This window comes from Triturus cristatus, chromosome 12 (genome assembly GCF_964204655.1).
Source record: "Triturus cristatus chromosome 12, aTriCri1.1, whole genome shotgun sequence".
Taxonomy (NCBI): domain Eukaryota; kingdom Metazoa; phylum Chordata; class Amphibia; order Caudata; family Salamandridae; genus Triturus; species Triturus cristatus.
Window position 1 is genome coordinate 813,317,872 of NC_140595.1, and position 27,409 is coordinate 813,345,280.

At 45.7% G+C, this 27,409-nt stretch overlaps 1 protein-coding gene across 2 annotated transcripts in view; it reads left to right on the forward strand.

Moving 5' to 3' along the window:
* Positions 1–27,409, forward strand: part of CHRNB1 (cholinergic receptor nicotinic beta 1 subunit) — a 185,536-nt gene that overhangs the window by 104,485 nt on the left and 53,642 nt on the right. For both annotated transcript variants that reach the window (XM_085639178.1, XM_085639179.1), the window contains 3 exons: positions 21,138–21,246; positions 22,564–22,711; positions 25,174–25,365. In XM_085639178.1, the coding sequence (XP_085495304.1) occupies positions 21,138–21,246; positions 22,564–22,711; positions 25,174–25,365 (449 nt within the window). The remainder of the gene's footprint in view (positions 1–21,137; positions 21,247–22,563; positions 22,712–25,173; positions 25,366–27,409) is intronic.

Genomic DNA, 27,409 nt, shown 5'->3' on the forward strand with positions numbered 1-27,409 from the left:
TTCTCTGCTGCAGTTGTTCATGTATGGTGTGTGCTGCAGGGCACTGCATTGCAAGGCCAAGGGCCACGCCCAGTCAGTCCTTATTTCACAAATAGTTTCCTTTGAAAGTGACCTGGAAGTACTCAGTCATTTTCTCTGCCCTGGATGAGTGGGGCGCTGAGCTGGGGAATAGCGGTGTCAGTGCGCTAACTTTATTAGAAATATCATCTCTGGCGGCTGGTGGACGTCCACTCGGTCCTAGATTAGATAAGTGGTGGACACTTGCTGACTAGCTACAGCTAAACCCACACAGTCTCAGACTTTGCTAGCTCCTCCCCTCTGCCATACAAGGGAGTCTAGCTTTAGCCTTCCTTTAGGGGTCCAAGCCCTGCTCTCAAGCAGGGGGTAAATAACCTGACCACAGCCTTAGAGACACTGATTAAGTCTGTAATGAGAAACATTTGTTTTTTTCATCTTCAATTGAGGAGACCCTGTTTTCCTCCTCCCTCGTGTTGTGGTGGCAGTGCTTAGGGGCGTATCGACCAGGACGGCGATAAATAGACGCAAAGCGCGCTTAGCGCTTTTCTATTTATCGCCATCTATTGCTTGATTATATCGCCCTGTTAGCGCGTTATTTACAACACGTTTCCCCAGGGCGATACAATTACCTGCGAAAGCGGGGAGATCGCCGCTTTGCAGGCAACATCGCTGGTTTTCCAGCGATGGTCCCTGCAAAACGGCGATAACCTTGCTGATACGACCCTGTGGGTCGTATCAGCACAATCCACCCCCATAATATCTATGCCTAAGTCTGCATTTTAGCAGATGTTAGTTTCCGGAGAAAACAGCGGTTTTTGCCCAAAGCGAACGTCTGCTAAAATGCGTTGGCAACCTTGTAAACATCGCGATGTGCACATCAGCGATATTTACAAGGTTGTCCTGCCCAGTGACGCCCACTTTGCATCTCATTAGAGATGCAATGGGGGCGTTGGGTAAAAGGGTGCTAACATGCGCTAATGCATGTTAGCACCCTCTTGTTAATAGGGCGATATTTTTATCTCCGCTTTTTTGGCTTTAAAGCCCTTGTGAATATGCCCCTTGGTTTGTTAAATAAAGCATGCAACTGGTGCTATTGAATGTCAGCATTTGAAATCCCAAGGCTGCATAATCTTGATTCCACCTCACGCCTCTTTATTCCACCAGGCATTCTCTGCCTCTTCATCACTCTCTCTTACACCTTCTTTTTCATTCTTGCTGACTCCCATTGTCACTGTTTATCTGTCCTCTTCTTCCTCTTTCTTTCCTCCTTTTATGTTTTTCTCTCTTTTGTCCTGGATCAAAGTCTGCAATCACCGGCTCAAATTAAGCACAATCCTTTAGCAGGCGGGTCATCACCGTGACTACCAGTCCAGGACAGTACCCATGTTAGTCTGCTACAGTAACACCGGCCCTGCATTCTTGACTGGGAAATTGACTGAATTCCTACCCAGTCATGGGCTATACTCCGCGACATTCTAACGTGATGATTTCCTGAGTGTTAAGTAGTCTAAAATCTGAAGCTGGGCTTTTGGCATCCAAGCTTTCCAACTTTGTTTCTGAAGAGGTCCAAACCAAATTTAAGCCACCATAATTCAGTAGCGCTTTAAAGACTTGGCTGTACACCAATCAGCCATTTATGGCTTGATGTATGAGCTCACAGCCAGGAGACAGCTGCCTTATGGCACCTCCACAAGAGGCCACAAGATGGCCCCAGAGTGGAACAAATGTTTTAAAACACGTCTTTGTTGCTAAAGGTGGCAGAGTGCCAAAATGGAAAACTTCCACTTTGCCTGGGGTACTGAAAGTAGGTATTTTACATCGATCACTAGTCTCTGCCCCACACATTCTGTCTTTTAAAAACAGAGGTACACACCTCATGTCTGATACTGTGCCTCTGTTTGCGGAGCAAAAAAATGATGGATTGAGGTCCATATCTCTGTACTGGGGTGAATATATGACATTGTTCTGCATTCTGTCCATCAATTGTTCTTTTTGCATTTGTCACCCCAAGTGGGACATGTATGCCCAGACGGGGGTCCTGTTCTCTCCATGCCACTGGAGTAAAGTTTCCTGGCTGATGATGGGTAAAACCCCGAAACCGGTCCTACGATGCTTGTTTCCAGTCCAGGGAGGACCTGGCCTGGCAGTTCGGGCTGGACTGTTCCCATTGGGCGCAGGGTCAAGACTGATTTGCATATGGCTGGGTTCAAACTGGAATGGCATGGGGAGCAAAAAAATGATGGATTTAGGTCCATATCTCTGTACTGGGGTGAATGTATGACATTGTTCTGCATTCTCTCCATAAATTGTTCTTTTTGCATTTGTCACCCCAAGTGGGACATGTATGCCCAGACGGGGGTCCTGTTCTCTCCATACCACTGGAGTAAAGTTTCCTGGCTGATGATGGGTAAAACCCCGAAACCGGTCCTACGATGCTTGTTTCCAGTCCAGGGAGGACCTGGCCTGGCAGTTCGGGCTGGACTGTTCCCATTGAGTGCAGGGTCAAGACTGATTTGCATATGGCTGGATTCAAACTGGAATGGCACGGGGAGCAAAAAAACGATGGATTTAGGCCCAGATCTCTGTACTGGGGTGAATGTATGACATTGTTCTGCATTCTGTCCATCAACTGTTGTTTTTGCATCTGTTTGCGACAGTGGCATACAAAGGGGATTCCATGATTGCCGCACAGCATTTGGATGCAGCTCATAGGGTGGTGAGGCACAAAAGACCAACTGGGGAAGTGGAGGTGCTGAAGCAGCATCACTGGGAGGAGGCAGTAGGAACCCTTGGCAACAACACCATGATGTCTCTCTGCACTGACCTTTGCAAAGTTACAGGACTGGGGATGGTAAAGGGAGGGACAGGGTGTAGTTAGCCTCCAGACTATCTCCTGTGAATTATAGGAGGTAAGATAAGCCCTTGGAGATCTAGACCCAGGTGTTTGATGCTTCTCTCTTTTTAGAAAGACATACTTTTGTAGCTGGATATTGAACTAACCAGATTGTGCGAAATTTGTCCAACAGAATTATTATTATTATTATGTGTTCTTATATAGCGCTCAACTTACCCTTGGGCATCTTGGCGCTTGCATTGGGAACCCATCCTGGTTTTTCCCTGTGAGATAACCCGTACTGGGCATCCCCAAGGTGAAAACCAGGCATCCCGCCGCGGGGGGGCCATTGTGGAGATTAAGCAAGCTTGTTGCCCAGAGCTGCATAGTGTGAACTCGTGCTTAGAGTGGGCACCGAAGCGAGAATTATCGAGTCCGTGGACAATTGGGCTCCGGACCCTGCCGCGTCGGGAATCGAACCCTGGTCCCGGGTCTGACCTCTGCTTCAGGGTATGCCTCCTCTAACCAGTGAGCTACACTTCTCCACCTACTTCTGATACCTACTTGTTAACGTCGCAGTTTTGTGAAGTTTGGAATCTTCATACAACTTCACAGCTGGGTGCAAATTCTGTGTAATTTTTCCTGCAAAACTCTGTTAATGCGGTTTCTTTATACCCCTTTCTCTGACTTCATTGTGCTTGCTAGCACTACTTAGATCGCTATGAAGATGTGCTAAGAACAGTGCTTAATTTGTACCAGTGTTTTCTGTGGCTCAGCACCGGCACTTAGTCATCCACACCGGCACAGGGAGATTAAGTGATTTGCCCAGTATCACAGGATGTTGAGTGTTGAGCTGACCCTGGGACTCAAACCTGGTTCCCCAGCTCCCAAGTCAGCCGTTCTGGCCATTACACCACATCCTCTCTCCACTTTCTTGGTTAGTAGTTGTTTCTGGTTTAGGCGGTGCTAACATGAGAAATGGGCTGCTGCAAGCTGTCCCCTGATGAGAGGTCCGGCACTTATTGTTTTATAAATTAACCACTGGCCAAGAATGTACTGCGCTGTCCCCTCCGGAGGCCTTTGACAGCTGATCCTGAGAGCCTACAGTCTGACTGTGGTTCCTCGCCCATTGGCAAATGTCTGCCAAGTGTATGAGGCAAGAAAGGAGCTGTAAACCTGTCATAAAAAAGTGAAGACCAAAAGGAGAATTGTGGTGTGCCACACTGTGCATTGGAAAACAATATCCCATTTATTATCATATTTGGCACTTGTCACCCTTCATTGTGAAAACACCTGTATGCTTTCTTCTGGAGTATCCAGATGTCGCGACATCAGGCGCATGCTCCCAAATCGAGGATTTGGGATGTGATAGAGGGTGGTCCTGTGCCCTTGCAGAGCAGCTTGAGGTATGTTTCCATCATGCGGCGAGGCTGTCCTGATATCTGCAAGAGGTTTGACAGCCATGACGTCCTCACCCTAACTGAGGCTATTCGCACCTCTTGCAGATGAACACCCCAAACCTCACCACTAGCAAGGGCTTGGGGCAGATAAAAGGAAAGGCATACAACCATGTCAAGCGTCAGCTGATGAAAAAGCTTTGCATCTTCTATCCCGTTTAGCCATGCACGGAAGCAAATTATTGTCAATTTGCATTTCTAAGAGTAGCCAATATGTCTGCTTCTGAGGTGCTAATGAAAGGACAATCTTGTATCATTTGTGAATGATCCTGCTCCATGTTTAGGGGGCTTCTACATGACACTGTGAGGCCAATCGGTGTTTCAGTGCCCACATCCAGAGGGCTTGGGATGACGTATACAGGGTCAGAGATCCTGTTCTTAGAGACTCCCGGATACAATACAGAAGTGTTGTGTAGCGCCTGGAATCCAGCACACTGATATCTAGCGGCTTCTCGTGGTCGGTCCATGAAACCTTGTGTGAAGCCATGTTTCGTTGTTTCAGTGATGCAGCTGACACCACACACATATCTGATTACTTTTCTTAAAAAGATATTACTTTCATCCACTCTACCAATGCTTTTCCTTGCAAGCGCTATATGTAACCTGCGTTTCTAGCACTACTCTACGCCGGCCCACTGGCTGACTAGGTGCTCGTGTCTATCGCCCAACTTGTGCCTGCACCATGAAACCAGAGCAATAAATATTAACCAGAATAGGTCTCATCTAGTCTCACAGTTGAATGAGTCTGGGACAAAAGGTAGTTTTGAGTTGTTCCTCTAGCTAGAGGTCTTGATAACACTCTAGGTCATTACTCTGTCTCCCTGGATGGTGAGACCCCAGGTCAGCGATTATTAACCTGGGGTCCAGGGCGCCTACTCAGGGGCTCCACAACTAGCTAGAAAAGTAAATAATATCAGCTGAATAATAAAGCATATATACACAAAAAACGACATTGAAATGTTGAAAACATTCTGTAAATCTAAAGGAATTTGTACTTGGAGGCTGGACTTGGTATCTCCAGCTTGATTCCTGGGAGCAGAGCAAACACAGCAAACCAGCCGTAGAGTGGACCATTGGTGACCCCCATTGAGGCGTTGGTTTGTGCTCAAAAACAGAGTACGCATTAGGAGCAAAACGACAACGTCAGATGCTAGAGTGTAGCATATTGCTTCTTTTTTAGACATAATCTAAAATTTTGAAAAGCTCTGGACCTTCCCAACACAAATAACATTTCCATTTTTCATATTTTTTTGTGAGTTCAAAGATTTTGCGTAATTTTTTGATGTATACCGATTTCTGTATTTTCTTGTGTTGTTTTGAGGTTCAAATCATAAAAACTGCCCAAGCCGGGGTCCCTAACTTCTAGTTTTTATTCAGTGGTGGTCTACAGAAATCAAGAGTGTTAAAGCCACTGCGCTACAGCAACTAGGCAATCGTTGTGTCACTTGTATCAGTGGTCCATGGAATGACAGGAGCCAGATACGACTGTGAGCACAGTGGGTTGTGAAGGTCTTCTTATGGGGGCTAACTTTCGGGGGTAGTGAGGCTGAAGCATCAAGGCTTACACTTGGCGGCATCCATAGTAGACACTTCGTAACTATGGGCCTCATTTATGAGAAGTGACGCATCGCAGCGTGAACGCAGCGATGCGTCACCTCTCAGTCCGCCCCCCTTGCGACACCAATGATGTGTCATATTTATAATATGACGCATCATGTCGCAAGCAAGGACAGATACGTCAGTATAACTGACGTATCTGTCGGCGCAAAAAGTGGCGCATTGCTGGAGTTGTGTCGGAAGCCTGACGCAACTCCAGCAATGTTCCTTTCACATGGGGCAAGCCCCATGTGAAAGGGCCTGCGTCACCCTTACGCCTGCCATGAGGCAGGCGTAAGGTTTTGACGCATTGGCGTCCTCAAAGTGGCGCAGCGAAATCTCATAGATTTCGCTGCGCCACTCCTACGACCCTTTCTTGTGGGGGTACGCCCCCCCCTGCATACATTATACCTGGCGCAGGTATAATGTAGCGCAGGGGTTTACCAAGTGAAGCATCTACCTAGATGCGTCACTTCATAAATATGGCGCAACATGGCGCATGTTATACGCCACTGGTGCGTCACAAAAAGTGACGAACCGGTGGCACAACAGTGACGCTGGGGCTCATAAATGAGCCCCTATGTGTTTACATAAATATTTGGTTTTCACTTTGTGGGATAACTGACGCATTTAAGTGCAAAGTAAATACTGGTAGTGCTTTATTTGAACCTCTGAATGCATCAGATAATTACAGGTTACGAGAGAGGGAACACACACAGATGTAAAGGACGGAGGAAGAGAAAGACGGCAAAAGTGTCATAAAGGGAGAAAGTGGGAGCCTTCAAGAGTGAGATAAAGGGGCAGGGAGTGTCTGGCAGTAGATGATAGAGGCGTGGGGTGGATTAAGGACTACCAGCCTTGGTATTCGGTGCGCTGACGTTTTATAGCACCGGACGCAAGCTTCTGAGCAGAGATTCGGGCACCAGCACTCTTTCTTTTACAAATCAAGCACTAGACCTTGGTAATTGTTACACTTAAGTAAACAGTAATCTTTGGAAATTACTACAAAGAGAGGGTCTTGGTAAAGCATCTCCACCCAATGTATAATCTACTGTTTTCAGCGGAATCCTCCATTTGAGAGTTCTGTACCAGATCTATTGCTTTAGGAAGGGGAAGTGTCGGTCAGTTTGTGAATTTGTAATTGGCACACCAGCATATACACAGAAGGGTTAGCATTTGACATATTCTAGGACTGTGTATGACCATGATAGGGGTTAGTATTTATCTGCTACAGACATATTAGGTCAAACAGGGGCTTAACGGAATCCAAGCATTTATTTTCCCACAGCTAAGTCAGAACATTTTAAACTTCAACCCAATATTTTGCACACTTCTTGTCCTCTTCCAAATTAGACCCAACCTTCAAACACCAACCCTCAGGGGAATGCATCCTTCCCACCCACCTTCCCCACTATATAATCTGATGCTTAACAGACCCCCTAAAACTCAGCATGGTCAGACTTGATTTAAAGATGAAGGTGAGGCGTTCACAATAGGCAAAGATGTTTGTGGCTAAGGGAGTTCCCCACCTACTCGTACGCAAAGAGCCAACCCAGGTACAATTCACCAGCATCCTTGATCGCATACGGTCTCATTTACCGCACTTTTTTGAGGGAGGCAATGCCACCTTGCAGCTAGTTGTCCAGAAATGCTCAGGATTGGCTCAATATAATCCAGCGATGAAAGAGAATAAGCCCACCTCCACCGCCAAGAGCTATCTAAAGCGTTGGATAAAGTTATGCAGTTCCCAAAGTTTCTTTTAAAGCTGAGACGACTATCATTAGCAGAATCCCCCTCTTTTGCACCTACACATATGTGACAGAGTTATCACACATAGTGAAGTAGTAACACCCTTTGTGTTTTTCCATGGCTCGACAGTGACTTTCCTAAAGATACAAAATCACACAATGGATCAGCCTTTTTTCAGGATCTGATGCTTCAACAAAAGGGTCAGCATCACCAAACAGGATTAATGTAGCAGCAGAGAAATAGGCTTGACTCGTACATAGTTCATCGCACCCGAAACCATACCCCAAAAGTTGCGGGCCTGTTTTATAGAACTTACTGGTATCATGTACACACCCTGTAAAATCCTTAATTGTATTTGAGGTTCCTCATTGCAAACGAAAGGCCAAGTTTGAGTATGCTAGCATATCCACTGTGTCAGTCGTGACTCCAAGATTGCTAGACCAGGGTGTAGCCAATATTTAATTAGGATCCAGAATTTGCAGAATGGTCAGTGATAGGAGGGTTTAAACTTAGGAAGCAAGTACTAGTGCATCTCCATCCATCCTATCAGATGGAGGAGTTCAGCAGGTTCAAATTTAAGACTTGTCTATTGCAAAAGGTAGACATTTGGGCAAATTGGAGGCAGTGTGCCAATGGTGCCCACCTTCCCTTTGCATCCACAAAATGTCAAGAGGTCCCCGTTGAGTGCATGTCATTCACTAAGGCCAACCTCTGTTCCCGTTCCAACACTAGAATGTGTTTGAGGACACAAAGGTTGTGGCCACAATAGTTTCTTCCAATGACAAATACAGAACCTGATCAAAGGGCGATATTTTCACTCCAATTAACAACACTAGTCGAATTAAATGGGTTAGTAAATCTCTTCTTCCGTTAGTATCCCTACCGGTCTATCCTCTGCAGTTACCAAATTCTCCACGTAATACCTGTATACATCTCCATTCATCGAGGAAAGACATTCCACCCAAAAGTTTGAGAAGTTTTAGGAATGGGAGGTTATTTCTAGATTTTCTAGATTATCCATATTTGTGTTTTCAGCCTCTTAAGAGATGTTTAATGATCAAACATTGCTTTTGCACAGAAGGAGTGGGAATTAACATTTGTATAAAGGTTATGTTTTATTAGGTACGTGAACCCTTAATATCTTTGTTCTTTGCTTATCGTTAGCAGGTAGTCATTTGTCTTGAATTGCAGGGGCTCACATTCACTGCAGAGGTAAATTTGCAGATTTACTTAGGTTAACTTTATATGGAGTTTCAGATCCTATTCTGAAAGGAGGATAACCGCCATGTTATAATGTGTATGGAAGATCGTTGCATAGATGTGTATTTTATGCATAATCTCTGATTCCTGAGCCCCCAATAAGTGTCAAACATTTGGATCATCTCTAGAATGGCCACGGCTTGCAGCAATGGGAAAAGTGTTTTTCCTCCAGAGTGCCCATCCTGACCGGTATCCCTGAGTGTGTATGTGAAACTGGATACCCTTAGCAAATAGAGAATTCATTGACCCTTTCAGAATTCAACCACATCAGGTGTGATTAAGTGAGAATGTGCCATAATGTTGTAACGCTGTGAAGAGAAATGTAAGTGAGCTGGAATGGACCCTTGTGGTTCGAAGTGTGACCGTGAGGCGACACACCAGGCCTAACTTCTGCTGGATTGTCCCTACTATCAGTCCTGACGCGTGAAGGGAACCAGCTCAAGTTGACTTTGTTCAATTGGGCCAGCACCTCCATAGGTTATGGAACCATATGCTTGATGAGCAATGGCGAGGCACCCTGTTAAGGATGGTCATTGCGGAGGGTCATGATGCCCCATGGAGTACGAGGGGCCTGTGCGAAGCCGTGTATCGAGAGGTCTGGTCCAGTGAATTTACCATCATCCTCTTTTGAATACATCTTTGTAGGCCTCACCTACACAGTGCTTTAGCTGTCTAGTGAGAGCTCATGACATCACGCAATATTCACCGCACAACATGCACATAATGATAGATGCAAAAAGGGACTTTTGGCAGACCTTTCAGCCATTGGCTGTTGTGGTTCATCTGGCTTTAGTCATTGGCCGACAATATTGTCCATCAGGTATTGAAGCCCACTGTATTTCAGAGATATTAACTACTTAAAACAAGCATTGCAAAAGCCAAGACGTCTCTCCTATGCAAGAGTTATTGGCTTCGTCAATGTGTTTTAGTCGTGTTGTTCGAGTGTCGTTGCATGGAGTGTTGTAGAGTGCAGTGTCGCAGTGTTGTAGAATGAAATGGCATGGTGCAGAGTAGACTAGAGTGGGCTAGAGTGCAGTGGCATAGATTACAGTGGCGTAGAGTGCAGTACTGCAGAGTAGAGTTCAGAGGCGTAGAGTACAGTGGTGCAGTGTGCAGTGGTGCAGAGTAGAGTGCATTGGCATAGAGTGGTTCAAAGTAGAGTGGTATGTAGTGCAGTGTCGTAGAGTGGCGTACAGTAGAGTGCTGCAGAGTAGAGTGCAGTGGCATAGAGTGGTTCAAAGTAGAGTGGCATAAAGTGCACTGTCGTAGAGCAGAGTGGCATGGCATATAGTAGAGTGGTGCAGAGTAGAGTGCAGTGGCATAGAGTGGAGTGCTGCAGACTGCAGTGGTGCAGATTAGATTGCAGTGGCATAGAGTGGTTCAAAGTACAGTGGCATAGAATGCAGTGTCGTAGAGCAGAGTGGCATACAGTAGAGTGGTGCAGAGTAGAGTGCAGTGGCATAGAGTGGTTCAAAGTAGAGTGGCATAGAGTGCAGTGACGTAGAGCAGAGTGGTGTACAGTAGAGTTGTGCAGAGTAGAGTGCAGTGGCATAGAGTGGAGTGCTGCAGACTGCAGTGGTGCAGAGTAGACTGCAGTGGAGTAGAGTGGTTCAAAGTAGAGTGGCATAGAGTGCAGTGACGTAGAGCAGAGTGGCGTACAGTAGAGTGGTGCAGAGTAGAGTGCAGTGGCATAGAGTGGAGTGCTGCAGACTGCAGTGGTGCAGAGTAGACTGCAGTGGAATAGAGTGTTTCACAGTAGAGTGGCATAGAGTGCAGTGACGTAGAGCAGAGTGGCGTACAGTAGAGTGGTGCAGAGTAGAGTGCAGTGGCATAGAGTGGAGTGCTGCAGACTGCAGTGGTGCAGAGTAGACTGCAGTGGAATAGAGTGTTTCACAGTAGAGTGGCATAGAGTGCAGTGACGTAGAGCAGAGTGGCGTACAGTAGAGTTGTGCAGAGTAGAGTGCAGTGGCATAGAGTGGAGTGCTGCAGACTGCAGTGGCGCAAATTAAAATGGCTTAGAGTGTAATGGCGTGGAATTCAGGAAAGTGGTGGAGTGGTGCTGAGTAGAGGGCAGTGGTGCAGAGTACAGTAGTTTAGAGTTCAGTGGCAAAGAGTAAAGTGTTGCAGAGCACAGTGGTTTAGAATAGAGTGGTTTAAATTGCAGCAGCGTACTGTAGAGGGGTGCAGAGTAGAGTGGCATAGAGTACAGTGGTGTAGAGTAGAATAGAGTGGCATACAGTGCAGTGACATAGAGTGCAATGGTGTAGAGTGCCATAAAGTGCAGTGTTTTAGAGTGTTGTAAAGTATAGTGGCATAGCATGCAGCGGTGCAGAGTAGATTGGCATATAGTGCAGTGACATATAGTGCATTCGTTTTGAGTAGAGTGGTGTAGAGTGCAGTGGCATAGAGTAGATTGAAGCAGAATAGAGTAGAGTGGCTTAGAGTACAGTGCATAGAGTGGAGTGGTGCAGCATAGAGAGGAGTGGCACAGAGGGGAGTAGGGTGGTGTAGAGTGGAGTTGTGCAGGGTAGGATGAAGTGGAGTGGTGCAAGGTAGAGTGGAGTGGCATAGAGTAGAGTAGAGTGGCATAGAGTGTGGTGGTGCAGAGTATATTAGAGTGGGGTAGAGTTGAGTGGCATAGAGTAGAGTGCATTGGAATAGAGTGCAGTTTTGCAGAGTAGTGTGGCGTGAAGTGGCATAGAGTGGCCTAAAGTAGAGTGCTCCACACTAGACTAGAGAGGCGTAGAGTGGAGTGGTGCAGAGTACAGTAGAGTGGCCTAGACTGGGATAGTGTTGAGTAGAGTGGCAAAGAGTGCAATGATGCAGACTGGTGTAGAGTGCATTGGCCTAAAGTAGAGTGCTCCACAGTAGAATAGAGAGGCATAGTGTTGAGTAGAGTGGCAAAGAGTGCAATGATGCAGACTGGTGTAGAGTGCATTGGCCTAAAGTAGAGTGCTCCACAGTAGAATAGAGAGGCGTAGAGTGGAGTGGTGCAGAGTATAGTAGAGTGGCCTAGGCTGGAATGCTGTAGAGTAGAGTGGCAAAGAGTGCAATGGTGCAGACTGGTGTAGAGTGCATTGGCCTAAAGTAGAGTGCTCCACAGTAGAATAGAGAGGCGTAGAGTGGAGAGGTGCAGAGTATAGTAGAGTGGCCTAGGCTGGAATGCTGTAGAGCAGAGTGGCAAAGAGTGCAATGGTGCAGACTGGTGTAGAGTGCATTGGCCTAAAGTAGAGTGCTCCACAGTAGAATAGAGAGGCGTAGAGTGGAGTGGTGCAGAGTTTAGTAGAGTGGCCTAGGCTGGAATGCTGTAGAGTAAGGTGGCAAAGAGTGCAATGGTGCAGAGTGGTGTAGAGTGCATTGGCCTAAAGTAGAGTGCTCCACACTAGACTAGAGAGGCGTAGAGTGGAGTGGTGCAGAGTATAGTAGAGTGGCCTAGGCTGGAATGCTGTAGAGTAGAGTGGCAAAGAGTGCAATGGTGCAGACTGGTGTAGAGTGCATTGGCCTAAAGTAGAGTGCTCCACAGTAGAATAGAGAGGCGTAGAGTGGAGTGGTGCAGAGTATAGTAGAGTGGCCTATGCTGGAATGCTGTAGAGCAGAGTGGCAAAGAGTGCAATGGTGCAGACTGGTGTAGAGTGCATTGGCCTAAAGTAGAGTGCTCCACAGTAGAATAGAGAGGCGTAGAGTGGAGTGGTGCAGAGTATAGTAGAGTGGCCTAGGCTGGAATGCTGTAGAGTAGAGTGGCAAAGAGTGCAATGGTGCAGATTGGTGTAGAGTGCATTGGCCTGAAGTAGAGTGCTCCACAGTAGAATAGAGAGGCGTAGAGTGGAGTGGTGCAGAGTATAGTAGAGTGGCCTAGGCTGGAATGCTGTAGAGTAGAGTGGCAAAGAGTGCAATGGTGCAGACTGGTGTAGAGTGCATTGGCCTAAAGTAGAGTGCTCCACAGTAGAAAAGAGAGGCGTAGAGTGGAGTGGTGCAGAGTATAGTAGAGTGGCCTAGGCTGGAATGCTGTAGAGTAGAGTGGCAAAGAGTGCAATGGTGCAGACTGGTGTAGAGTGCATTGGCCTGAAGTAGAGTGCTCCACAGTAGAATAGAGAGGCGTAGAGTGGAGTGGTGCAGAGTATAGTAGAGTGGCCTAGGCTGGAATGCTGTAGAGTAGAGTGGCAAAGAGTGCAATGGTGCAGACTGGTGTAGAGTGCATTGGCCTAAAGTAGAGTGCTCCACAGTAGAATAGAGAGGCGTAGAGTGGAGTGGTGCAGAGTTTAGTAGAGTGGCCTAGGCTGGAATGCTGTAGAGTAGAGTGGCAAAGAGTGCAATGGTGCAGACTGGTGTAGAGTGCATTGGCCTGAAGTAGAGTGCTCCACAGTAGAATAGAGAGGCGTAGAGTGGAGTGGTGCAGAGTATAGTAGAGTGGCCTAGGCTGGAATGCTGTAGAGTAAGGTGGCAAAGAGTGCAATGGTGCAGACTGGTGTAGAGTGCATTGGCCTAAAGTAGAGTGCTCCACAGTAGAGTAGAGAGGCGTAGAGTGGAGTGGTGCAGAGTATAGTAGAGTGGCCTAGGCTGGAATGCTGTAGAGTAGAGTGGCAAAGAGTGCAATGGTGCAGACTGGTGAAGAGTGCATTGGCCTGAAGTAGAGTGCTCCACAGTAGAATAGAGAGGCGTAGAGTGGAGTGGTGCAGAGTATAGTAGAGTGGCCTAGGCTGGAATGCTGTAGAGCAGAGTGGCAAAGAGTGCAATGGTGCAGACTGGTGTAGAGTGCATTGGCCTAAAGTAGAGTGCTCCACAGTAGAGTAGAGAGGCGTAGAGTGGAGTGGTGCAGAGTATAGTAGAGTGGCCTAGGCTGGAATGCTGTAGAGCAGAGTGGCAAAGAGTGCAATGGTGCAGACTGGTGTAGAGTGCATTGGCCTAAAGTAGAGTGCTCCACAGTAGAATAGAGAGGCGTAGAGTGGAGTGGTGCAGAGTTTAGTAGAGTGGCCTAGGCTGGAATGCTGTAGAGTAGAGTGGCAAAGAGTGCAATGGTGCAGACTGGTGTAGAGTTCATTGGCCTAAAGTAGAGTGCTCCACAGTAGAATAGAGAGGCGTAGAGTGGAGTGGTGCAGAGTATAGTAGAGTGGCCTAGACTGGAATAGTGTCGAGTACAGTGGCAAAGAGTGCAATGATGCAGAGTGGTGTAGAGGGCATTGGCCTAAAGTAGAGTGCAGTGGCGTAGAGTGCAGTGGCGTAGAGTGCAGTGGCGTAGAGTGCAGTGACGTAGAACAGAGTGGTTTAGAGTGGAGTGCGGTAACATGGAGGGCAGAGAGTGGAGTGCTGCAGTGTAGAGTGCTGTGGCATGGAGTGATGCAGAGTAGAGTGGGGTTGTGCATGCATGGCGTGGTAGTGCACTAAATGATCATTACATTTCCACGGACATACAGTTTTACTGATAAAACTATACAGCACACGAACAGTAATGTGTGAAAATGTCCTCACTTAGTGTATTGATTTGTTTTGATCATATTAAAATATTTATTTCCACCACACTCCAGAAATACCAAACAATAGCTTTTTTTGTGCTTTCCAAACTCTGATATATTTTGAAATATGTACTCAGTTTATTACAGATAAACTTTGTTGCATGTTATTTATTTATATTTATAAAGTGCACTTTTCACCAAAAAGCTATCATGGCGCTAGTAGCCTTCAGTACCAGTGGGGGTGATTACAGCGGCGCCACGACAAAAAGAGCATGAAAATTACCGAGGAAAGAGCCAAGCTTTCGGGTCTTTTCTGAAAAGCAGAAGGTCCACTGAAAGTCTGAGGGAGGCAGGAAGCTGATTCCAGAGTAGAGCCGCTCTCACTGCGAAAGCGCACCCTCTTTGTCTGGTTTTGTTGAATTTAGGAGCACAGATTAGGTTAGCCAATGAGGACCACAGACATCTCCTCGGCGAATGTCTTTTAACAGTTCTGCCGAGGGATTCATCCAATGCCTTGAAGAGCTTTGAAAACAAAGCACAAGGGTTTAAAAGCTGTTCTCTGCTTGACTGGCAGCCAGTGTAACTCCTTTGATAGCGTCTGAGGCGGACGATCTTCTAGACTGGGTCAAAGTCTGTTTGGCCACAGCGGCTCGAACTCTATATAGTCTATTTATTAAATAATCAGGGGCACCTAGGAGGATAGAATTGCAATAGTCAAGCCTTCCCAGGATCACGCTGCGAATGATCAAGCTTTTGGCGTGGGGCGGCAACATGGGGAGCAGTTTTCGCAGGCCTCGGAGTAGCAAACAACATCCGGACTACTTATGAAAGACATTAACCGCTATCTGGTGGCTGCTATCTAATGACAGGATCAGCTGGGTATCGTCTGCATAGTTAACTAGTCTAAGGTTGTGGGATTTAATGAGGGTCAAAAGTGGTCTCATATACAAATTGAACAAAATCGGACTCGGGGCAGACCCTTGGGGAACTCCATGTTTCACTTCCCTAAAAGCAGATCTGAAAGAGGGAAGACCAACAGGCTGATAAATAGGAACGCATCCATTTCAGTACGGTTCCTCCTACTCCGGCCAGGGCGAATCAGTTTAAAGGGGTGTTATGGTGTACGTGTCGAAAGCGGCAGATAATTCAAGAAGGATCAGTATTGCTGACTGGACGCAGTCGACTAACATCCAGGGCTCATACATGGCACTGAGTGGGGCTGACTCAGTCCCATGCCCCGGTCTAACTCCAAACTGCTCCTGTTCTAATAAGGTGTGTTGTTCTAGACAGCGGGAGAGCTTTCAACTGACTTAGCATTCCAGACGTTTTATGTGAAAAGGTAGCAATGATATTGGTGTAAAATTACCGAGGACCGACGGGTCCAGGGAGGGTTTTTAGGTCTCGGCTGCGAAAGGCTGCGCTTGCGCAGTCTCGCTCCGAGATTTAATGAGTTGGAGTGACTTTGAGAAGAGGGGCTTGCACCCGCCCCTCTTCTATCCTGTTCTCCATTGGCTGGCCTCTTAAATGCTGGCCAGCCACTGGAGAAGAGGTCCAGTCACTCCGTTGAAGCCCCGTCTTTTTCGGATCGGGGGGCGTGTTTTTTCGTTGCTTTTCGCAGGGCGTGTTTTTCTCTCCTCCAGCCAATGGCAAGAGGAGAGAAAAAGAAACACGCCCCCGAATCCGAAACCGAGGCTGCGTTTCTCCGAGGCATTTCTGCTTGGCCTCGGAGAAAGGCGGTGGTGTCCCGGCGTCCGTCTAGAACCCTCCCTCGGCCCCCACCTTCCGTCTTTCTCGCCTTGCCTTCCATGTCTGCATCTTCTCACCCTCCCACCACCTCCGGGTGCCTCTCCACTCGGGTTCACTCTGCAGCCTCTCTCCCGGAAGAGCCCTTCCTTTCCTTCAGCGGCGCTGTGCAAGATGGCGGTCCAAATTTCCAAGAAGAGGAAGGTGAGCCGTGTTTAATGTTGAAACGGTAACTTCTGGTTGAAGAATGCCCTCTAATAACACTGGGACAGTGTTCCCCTGATTTGGCAGATCGCTGTGGCCCTGCAGTTGTTCTTTTATCATGTTTTGATAGCTAAGGATGGCGTCGGATTGCGGCTGGTGGCGGTGTTTTGCTCCCCGCCTTAGACATCGCCTGTGTCAGTACAACCTGCTGAGCGTGGTTTGCATGACTGTCTGCGGGAGGGTGTGGATGCCTCGCTACTATAATTCACGGTAACCACATGGCGTTGACTAGACGCTGCCCTACAACGTATTCCTTTTTTCGTGGAAAGTGCAATGGTGTCTTAAGTTGGAAAGTTTGTACTAATAGCGTATTAGACCGTCATTTTATGTTTTTTCTGATTACCGTTTTCACTATAAACTACACCCTTTCAGAGTTGGTTGCCTGTTATTACTATATTCAGGTAAAGTTGCCGTATTAAGCGCGGTTTCGTAAAATAACTTTGTTCTCGCAAAGCAGCCTTATTGTATAGTACAATCATAACTACCCCCAACTCACTTGCTATTACGTGCAAGAACAGGAGATCAAAAATGCTGTGCTAATTTTGAAATAGCAAACTCCCCGATTTCCTTTCAGCTACAGATTTCGGGCAGTTGCACAGGTATGAGTTGCCATATGTAGTAACTGTTCCTTAACCACAAGCAACATCTTTTCAGTAGGCCAATATGTTCACTGTTATGCTGTAGGTGTATGAATCTTGTGATGAGCTCACTCCACTGCAAAGTAACTTGCCTGGAGCCTAAAGTAGCTGAGAAGAAACGCATTTATAGGGGCCTCCAAAGAGTCCGTCTGAAGGCCATTGTAAGTTACCTATGCACGTTTTAAACGCTTCCTGTCTTCTACCGGTTCTTTCCGAACGTTAAAAATGGAAAATCACTTCTATTCCGATAAGTGTAGTAGATGCTTGTTTGATGTCCCTTGATTGAGGCTCCCTGTGTAAAACACAATAGTGGGCACTTGTGTAAGTGCGGGTTTTTTTTTTCACAGTACTTTCATGATCCCTGTATAGTTTGATCTGGTGCTTAGCCAACACAGAAATTGCAGTGGGGGGAAAAAAGGTTGTTGCGGGGAGATTAGTGATTTGCGTATGTTTAGTGCTACGGGTCTCAGTCTTTAACAGAAAGTACTGTGACTAAGGTATTTGAAACTTGCATTGCATACAGTATATTAGGCTGGTACAAAATGCGGAAAATTTTAGATAACACGTGCTTACAAAATGTAGATTTTAGTGATACTCATTCTGTAAGGAGTGCCATTATTTTTAAACAGATTAGGAAGCTTCAAGCGATTCCCTCAACTAATTCTAATACCTGCTTCCAAGCACCCTTTTCGAGATTGACCAGTTGCGCGCACTTTTTTTTTCTGAAGCATGTCGGCTCAATGGCATGAAGGCATGTTGTCACTTCAACTTCTGGTCCCTTGCAGCATGTTTGACTCGTCCCTGTAGTGGGGATTGCAGAGGTTTGGCTCCGTCAGTTATTTTTTTGCCATCAATGGGGCTATCCATAGTTGGTCCAATGTATCTAATTTTGTTGCAGAAAATCAGAAGTTTGAAGGATGTTTAGAGAAGCTATATTGTGGTGGATCCCTTTTATTCTATTTTGACTGGATTGTTTTGAAATCTGTGTGTAGGAAATGTTAGAATTGTGTGATTCAAGCTAGTGCAGAATGCAAACGGTCTCGGCATTGTTAAAGTTAGAGCTATTGGCATTGCTCATGACAATGCCGTTTCTTTAAATGTTTTAAAAACAAAAACATAAACAAAAATAATGTCATGAGCAATGCCAATAGCTCTAACTTTACCAATGCCGAGACCATTGCATTGTAAATGCTTGTTTCAAAATGGAAGAGACCATGTTTTTCTTTTTCCAAGTCTGAGGTGCTATATCGGAGGCCAACGATTGATTGCAAATCTGCCGTAACGGTGGGAAGGACTCTACCACCAAGCTTTTCCAGATCCTGTGCGGCAAAGGGTCTAGAGGGGAGCCAGAAGAGGTGGATCTGGCTAAGGAGAGGAAGGTGTCATCGGAGATGGATTCAACATATTCTAACCTATGTCTTGAATTGTCACATATGTTAATTGTCACGGGAGGGATACATGAGGAATGAGAGAGAGACTCCCTAATTATATATTTTCTGAGAGTGCGGTGACTGCAGATGGGCAGCTAGACTGGAAGGCATCCTTGATGTCATCCAGAAACGTATCAATCTTTTCCTCGAAGAACAAGGCGAGGTTAGAAACAAAACCTTTCACGGCAAGATTGTCACATAAATCCTCTCACTTTGAAGTAAGAGAAAGAAAAGTAAACACAAAGCTCCCTCGGAAGACAGAGCCTGACATTAGACCTCTGTTTTCGAACGCACAGAAAATGTGACAAGATAATAAGATTTACAGACCTGTTTACATAAAGGAAGCACTTGGAAGGTTACAGTAAATAAGAGATGTTTTTCACAAGGGAAGACCTCGAGCGGGACATCCTAAACAAATAAAGCCAACAAGTAAATGTGAGATACAACAACCGAGCCAATGGTAAGCATTGGGTGGAATGAATGCCGAGGGAAGCTTTCCGAATGTCCCCAAGATGTCGCTAGCAAACCGTAGGCCTTGCCCAAAAATGTAGATCACACACACATTGGCTTTAATGCCTTGCTTTTTACATTTTTCTTTCTTTTTTAGGTCTCGCCTGACCCAGCGCATGCGCTGGTCTGGCGAGACTTATTGAGAGGGCTCCAAAAAGTGCTACCAGGCCAGCCTAGAGCTACATTGCATGTGCCGCTTTGATGTTTGATCGTGATCGCGATCACTTTCACTTTCGCACGGCCGCTTTGCATAGCCAATAGGTCTCGCTTTTGGGACCTTATAAGTATTTAGTTATGCAACTGTTGCATGGCTAAACACTTATAAGGTCCCAAATGCGAGACCTATTGGCTATGCCAATGCTTGTTTAATTTGGCGTTCCCCCAACTTCTGCAATCTCTCTATGTGTTTCAATTCCTGCCTGCTCGTCTGCTTCCTATTGGGGCTTCCCTCGTCCTGTTCCATGCTATTTCCTTTAACATTTTTTGATTTTATTTTAGAGGGCCTAGGTGTTACTAAATTCTATCAGGTGCGCTCTTCAATTTTTGAAGGCTCTGCACACTTTAAAACATTTTTTTTAGTGTACTGTTCTGACATGGCCATGATACGGTAAAAAAGCTGAAATAGCCTCTAGCGAATCACGATGCGTGCGTGCCTATGCATCCCCACGCATGTGTACAACTGTCGACCATCTTGGAATGGTGGCAGTTCTGTGGCCGCCAAGCGTGCACGTGCATACACATGATTTGCATTGTGCCTGTGGCCATTTTTTATGTACTATTCCAATAGACCGGAGGAAAAGTAAACTAAAACAATAAATTAAATGTGCCTCAAGCAACAGTGCAACTAAGCATTGGCAAGGCCAATCGGTGGACACTTGCCTTTTAAATGCAAGATTAATTGGCTATGTCAGGGCTTCTTTCTCTTCCTTTCTCTGTGCTTTTGCCTACTGTGGGGTTTGAGATGATTTTTAAGGAACGTTATGTATTTTTAACATTAGGTTTTTAACAAGTGTTTCATTTGTGTGTATTCATGTAACAGTAAAAACGCGAATTATACACTACGTGTTCTGCTGTTTCTATTTCACGCTTTCCTTTCACTTTTCGATCTTTACCTCCTGTTTCTTGTAGGGTAACCACTCACTACAGGTCACAAGAACGCAAATGTTCCCCTCCTGGGATTTCCTTCACAAATTATTGTTTGGGCTGGCTGGACGCTAGAGTGGACTCTGGCTCCGCTTAGGGGGTACTACTCTCTCGACTCATGCCATTGGCTAGTTGGTGCAACGTTGCGCCTACTATGTAGTGCTTCCATTGGAATGCGTAAGAGACTATTTATTTCTGAAACGTATAATCACATTACATAGTCGCCTTCCGTTTTTTTTATCTCCCCTACGCATTACTCCTAGAAGGCAATTCACTTTTGCTGTTTTTTCCCTGCATCCAATAGAACAGGTTTAATGTGATAAACACCATTTGTGCAGCAGTGCTGGGAAGCAGCCTCTCTGACTGTCTTTATCTACTAGCACTGGTACATTAAGACCAGGCCTTCTGGCCTTCCCAGTGATTGTTTAGTCTGTAATTTTAATTTAAGATAAGTGAACTCTGACTACATTCCACGGAATGCAACACAGGAAACCATATCACACAAATGGATAATGTGGTTCCTATTGAAATGGTGCAAGTGGCAATGTTTCTCGAGTGCATCTTCCTTGTTCTTTTTCATTCATCATATTTTCCTTTCTTTCTTGACTTCCCGTTTTTGTTTTTTATCCAAATCCTTTCTTCCTCAGTCCCTTGTCATCTTTTATTCTTCCTATGTTTTCAGCTAAATCACTTTATCAATCCATTTAATGCTCTTGACTCTCTTCCTTTTTTATCGTTCAAACTCTTCTTTGTTGTGCTGCCCCTCTATCCTGTTTCCTTCTTTGTTGCCTTTTAGTTTTTAGATCCATGTTAGTTTTCATTCCTTTTTACTCCTTCACACGTATTGCCTCTGTTCTCTCTTCCCTTTGCGCTGACCTCTAACAGTATATTTTTTTAAATTGTGTTTATAGTTATTCTCTTCTGGTTTCCTTCGTCTCTCACTTTTACTACCTCTTCCTCCCCCTTCTTCACATGTGGTACGTCCTCCCATCACTCTTACCCCCCCCCCCCCCCATTATTTCATCCTATCTCGTTTTCCTTGGCAGCAATGACGGGAACTTTGACATCGCCCTGCCGGTGGATCTTCTGGTGTCACATGATGGCGAGGTCAGCTGGTCGCCGCCTGCGCTGTATCGCAGCAGCTGCAGCATCCAGGTACAGTCTTTCTTCTCTGATAACTGCTTACCTCATCACATGATGCAAATCCTACAGGCTGCGGTTGCAAAGATAGAGCTATCCCTCAAGTCACACAGGTCTTGCAGCCAGAAGTGGTCAAAGGAGAGTGTTCCTCTCATTGGCCAGCCTTGCTCCAGGCATCAGATGTCAGTCGGTTTCCAGACATACATCCCGGACTTTGCACGGAGGACTAATGCTTGTTCCGAAGGCCCTCAGGCTTGAGACAGAACAGGTTGACCCCACAAGCCTGCACGGCTTTGCATTAGTTGGGCCGGTTGTATGATTGCATGAGGGCATGTGGTAGAGCTTTAGCCTGCCCGCAACATGCGTTTGCTGTGCTTCTTTGACATGTTGGTTGTCTTGCATGGAGAGGTATTTGTCAAATGTGTTGGTCAACACCACAAGGCATGAGCCTTCCTTCAAGGACCTGCTCTGGGGTCTACGTGGAAGGTGTTCCTGGCTTTCAGTGTAGCCATTCCATGTTCTGCAGCAAGAACTATTATCTGCCTTGCAAGTGTAGATGTTTGTACAACTGCATGGACTGGTGTTTGTGTGCACCTGCATGTCTACATGTTGGTTGTCTTGCATGGAGAGGTATTTGTTGGTCAACACCACAAGGCATGAGCCTTCCTTCATGGATCTGCTCTGGGGTCTACGTGGAAGGTGTTCCTGGCTTTCAGTGTAGCCATTCCATTTTCTGCAGCAATAACTATTATCTGCCCTGCAAGTGTAGATGTTTGTACAACTGCATGGACCGGTGTTTGTGTGCACCTGCATGTCTACATGTTGGTTGTCTTGCATGGAGAGGTATTTGTTAGTCAACATCACAAAGCATTATCCCTCCTGTATGGATCTCATGCGTAAGCACAGAAGGCATTCTTGGCTTTCAGTGCAAGCCATTCCCTTTTCTGTAGCAAGAACTATTTCCTGGCTTGCATGGCGAGATGTTTGTACGTTTGTATTGACTGGTGTTTGCTTCCCTCAATGGATAGGTACATTGTAGCCCGCAATATGTAATGTTAATTTCATTCCATGTACAGGCGTTTGTCAGCCTAGATGGATGAATGGTTGTCTGTTGGCACTAAACAGAGTTAGTTTGATTGGATAGAGTGGTGATCCCCGGCTTTCTACGGATCTGATAGTTGTATATCCACAACAATGTAGGAAACTGCTGGTAGTTCGGTCTACAACCGGCATTGCTCATTGGTCTTGCATGAAGGGGATTTGTAATAGTTGACAAGAATAAACAATAAATATTATTCTAAGGCTCAGGTCTCTTGTCTCTCGGTCTTGCAGGTCACATACTTCCCCTTCGACTGGCAGAATTGCAGTATGATATTCCGCTCATACACCTATGACACGACGGAGATGACGCTGGAGCTGGCAATAGACGAGAAAGGCCGGGAGGTGAAGGAGGTGGTCATTTCCGAAAACACCTTTGTAGGTGAGGCCTAAGCAGCAGTCGTACAGGCACCGGTGCAGAAGGGTGCATGAAGGTAGGGCGAGTGGGGATGGAAAACAGTGACGAGGTGGAAGAAGGGTAGAACATGGAAACGTTGACCAGAATCATGGAACGTAGGGCTGAGCAGGGAGTGATACATGATTTACGCATATGACATGATACACATATGAGAAAAAACCAACAGTGGCATGCCCTAATCACCCACTTTTACAAAGGCCTCCTGAAATGAAAAGCAAGTTCTGACTAACAATTCCTTATTTCATGCCGAAGTTGAGTTCAATATACAGAAATAGTTACTATTAAAATTGAATGCATTTCAGATATTTGGTACCACAAGCCTGTTCCTTATACTTCTTCTATTTATCTGAACTGTTGCTTTGTAAACTGTTGATGAAACTCCTTTATGACTACTTTTTCCTGTTAATTAATTCTCATCACTAATTTAATTGAGCCGAATGTTGGAACTCTGCCTCTGGATTATCCACTATCATCCGCCACTGGAGCTATTGATCACATGTTCCCGGTCGCGGTCGTAGTTGAGGAAGCTCAGTGCCAAGCAATCTTTAAGGTAGTTGGCACTATACAGATGTTGTTACCTGGGCAGTCCAGGCAGTCCATGGGGAGAATGGTACCCCTCCATGTGTCGCCATACCACCGTACAACAGTACAGAGGAGGCCAGGTTCCCCCCCCCCCCGAGGGTAATATCGGAGTTGGGAGACTTATGCAGGTGGAAGAAGACCCCCTGAGGTTTGTATCGAGCATGGTGTGGGTATACTCCTTCTTCTGATAAGGGCCTAGTACACTCATGTTTAGATTCTTCATTCATCTGCCCATCAAGCTCCACAGAGGGATCCATCCTACCTCTCCTATGGAATGTCTCTGGTGAAAATCACTTTTCAAAGATGGCGCGGACCACGGTCTCTGCCTGGAGCTTAAGCTGCTCTGTGGTCACTTTCTTGATCAGGCCTGGTGGCAAGGGAGTAGACACCGGGAAACACCTGGGTGCTGGCAACATTGAATGCCCATGGTCCTTTGAGAAGCAGAATGTCATGTGTTTGCTTATTGCTCTATGAGTCCGAATGAAGGGAATGTGTTGCTTGCTCTAATGATGTATTGGTGTATCCGCTTCATCCCACGCGCCCAGGGCTGTTCAATGATCATCTCCTTTGTGACAATGTCTTGCATTTAATCAGAATGTGGGGCAAGTCTGGCAGGTGCCCTGCCGGAAAAATAATCAAACTGATGAGACGCTATCTCATTCAGTTGAAAATTGATTGCAAATATATAAAGGGTCTACCCGGGTCTATGCCCTGAAGAGATGTATTGCTCTAAATATGGGCCGTGCGGGTGGGGATATATCCGAACCCAATTAGGGTTTCTAAATGACTCTTGAACACAGAGAGAGAGAGGGAAAACCTTTAGGAAAGTCAAGTACTCCTTCTCCAAGCTGAAAGTGCATGCTTGACCTGGAGCAAAATAACTTCAGAAGGATACAGTGGCATCTACCAGCACATTACTGGCTGAGTTGAGAAGAAAACAACCTCATTTCCTTATTTTCATGTGGCCGATGGAAGGCCCCTTTTACCAGGAACATCAGCTTCTGCCTACCGGTCTCGGGTTTCAAGCGCCAAAATGAGGCGCGGCTTCTGTTTTTGTTTTTTCTGCATTGGAACCAACTCGTTCTCACTCATTCCTATCTTTTCTACAAGGAAACTTCTCCAGATACTTTCCGGAGGAATTTTTCCATAGGAAAAGCACTCATATGCCAAAATACAATACAAATCAGAATATATGGTTCAATCCTGATTTTCCCATGGCCCTCATGAGTCTAAAGAAAGCACCTAGAATGCTCTATAAATGTCAAGAGAAAGTTGTCTGCGTGTGAGAGTAGCACATGTGTATTATCAAGTGTGCCTTGTTTTTCTGCACTCTAAAGTAACTAAGGGTGTTGTGCTTTACAAGGTATGGAAATGAATGCATTTATTATGTTTTAACAACTTTAAAAATATGTTTTGTGTCCCACCAAAAGGGGGTGTCCTTTCCTGTCATTTTAGGAATGTGGCACAATGTGCCACAAAGTATTCTGGAATTAGCGATGATCTAAGCTTTGTCTTAAATTATTGTAAATGCACAGAGCAGTGCTTGCTTCTTTGTCCCAGGGACCGTTATGTTGGCTCTCAATAAAGCGGGTGTGGTGGACCGGGTCCTTCGTTGCATTTTTGAGTTAGAACCCTGTCCGCCAGACTCTAACTCAGGCCCTAAGTTGTTGAGGCACAAAATGTACTTGTGAGTTTTCCAATCTCAATATATCAACATTGTCAATTTTTAGGGAACTAATATCACTTTTAAGTTGCAGTTAGGTACAACATGTTATGGTAACAACAAATGGATATATTTCTACCTGTGTAGTAAAAGAATTCTGATCTTAACATTTTGCCATCAGAGAACGGTCAGTGGGAAATTCGCCACAAGGCTGCGTGCAAGAACACGCTGTCCGGGGACCCTCTGTACGAGGATATCAGCTTCTACCTGGTGATCCGGCGCAAGCCCCTCTTCTACATCATCAACATCATCATCCCCTGCATCCTGATCACCATCCTGGCAATCTTCGTCTTCTACCTCCCACCTGACGCAGGTAAGGAGCCCATGGACATGGGCTTTGAAGGAGAAAAGGGAAAAGCTAAGGACGGTGGATCACATCCAAGCAAGGTGGCAGGAGGGAAAGAAGGGAAAGACCAAGGTTTATTTGTTTTACTTGTTTGGGTAATTTTTATGTGGTGTTGTATATGATGTAGAACACCAAGATGGTGTCGGATCCCTCTACAAAGAGACGAAAAACAACAGTACAAGGGTAATATCCAGTCAGAAAATAAGATAACATCAGGAGGATGAAGGGGAAAGAATTATATAAATTATGTATAACAATGGGGTTCAGGTAAAACTAATAAAAGGCCTTAAGGCTAAAAAAGGGAAGAAGGTATATACAGCAAATACCAAGAGGATGAACTAAGAAGTGGATTATCTAAAGCAGCAAGAGAAGGTAGGAGGCAGAGGAGAGGGATTGTGCTCAGACGTAGCTGAGCAAAGGGTTGTAGAAGTGAAGGGAGCCTGAGGTGCAATATGGAGAAATAATTCAGAATTGATGGTAGTGGTCGAGGGATTCTTGTCGTTAGATTATGGGAGGGACCTCACGTTTTTGGGACCGTACCCAGAGAATCATTCACTTACGGTACTGTGTTTATTCTGAAAGCAAGAGAAGAGTTTCAGGGATTTTGAGAGAACGAAGGACAACAGGGATTTAAAGTTTGCGGTAGCGTTCGCAAGGTGACGTGGAATGTAGACGTACACTTCGCTTCAGTCACGGACCCCTAAAGTGAGATCCGTGTAGAGATGACATGGCCGCAGTGGCTGCTGCCCATCACTTGTCTCTATCATGGAGAGCAGCTTTTAGGAGAGTAAGAAATAGTTTCAGGATTCCAGTGAATTTGGAGATTAACATAATTAGGGGTAGATGAGGAAGGGAGCAGATTAGAGCTAGAGAACAGGAATGGGTAAAGAAACCTGGGAGGCAAAATGTTTAAATGGAGAAAAAACGAAAAAGGAAAAATTCAGACAGGAAAATTGGAATGATAGAAAGAGTAGATATTAAATAGCAAGAGATGTACTGAAGGGCTGTAGGAAAACAAGAACAGAACATACCGGGAAGAGGATAGAAAAGAGCTGACTAAAAAGAATCAGAGGACAGAGTAAAGGAAGGAGAGAAACAAAAAGAGAATGGACATAGGAATGAGGCAAAACATGTGAAAGGACAAGAGAAACAAAATGAGTGTGGGGCAAAGAATGTAGGGGTGGAATGATAAGGGGGTGGGTGCTTGGAAAAAAGATAAAACAGGAGGGTAGAGAATGCGGGTGAAATGCGGAGGGGTCAAAAATAAAGCAGAGTAATGGGCTGGTGTTGGAAAGAAAGTAAGTGGATGGATAATATTGGAAACAAAGAAGGAAAATGGTGAACAGTGTGAACCAATGAAGTGCAATGGAGAAACCTAAATAAAACGAGCAAGTAGAAATGAATCTGAAGCAAAAAGTGTGTGGAAAATTTGGTCTGGGTCCTGGGGCAGTTACTGGTAACTAAGCAGTGGGTGCTTTTAGTAAACACTGGGCTCCCCAGACCTCAGATAGTAGTACACGCCATCGGATTAGCTTAGTTAGTCCTTGTTTTCACCTAACACTCCAAGGACAGCAAAAGCCAGCAGTCAAGGTGTACTCCTAGAGGAGAAGTAGCATTTTGAAATTAGGAACTTTGTGATGTAAGTGATTATATGCAATAAACCTCATGTTCTGTCTGACCTATGGTTTTCCAAAATACTCATTGTTATTGGAAAACAGAGTAGAGGGTCCTAACACTTCCTGGGGCCAAGATGCTTCCTCCAAACACAATGATGTAACTTATGAGCTAAGATCAAACAACCCCAATAGAGGGAAGGATATGCCCAGTGGTATCATCTGGATGAACCTTTGGGCATCTCTGGCTACTCTTGGGTCTATTGTATGATACTATGGACTGTTAATCGATCACAGTAAATAGATCAAATGCACAAGACAAAATGCTGGCATGTACCAGGTTTGCTGTTGAAAGTATGCTTCTGGGCTTAGTTTTCTTGACAACCTTGGGTTCATGT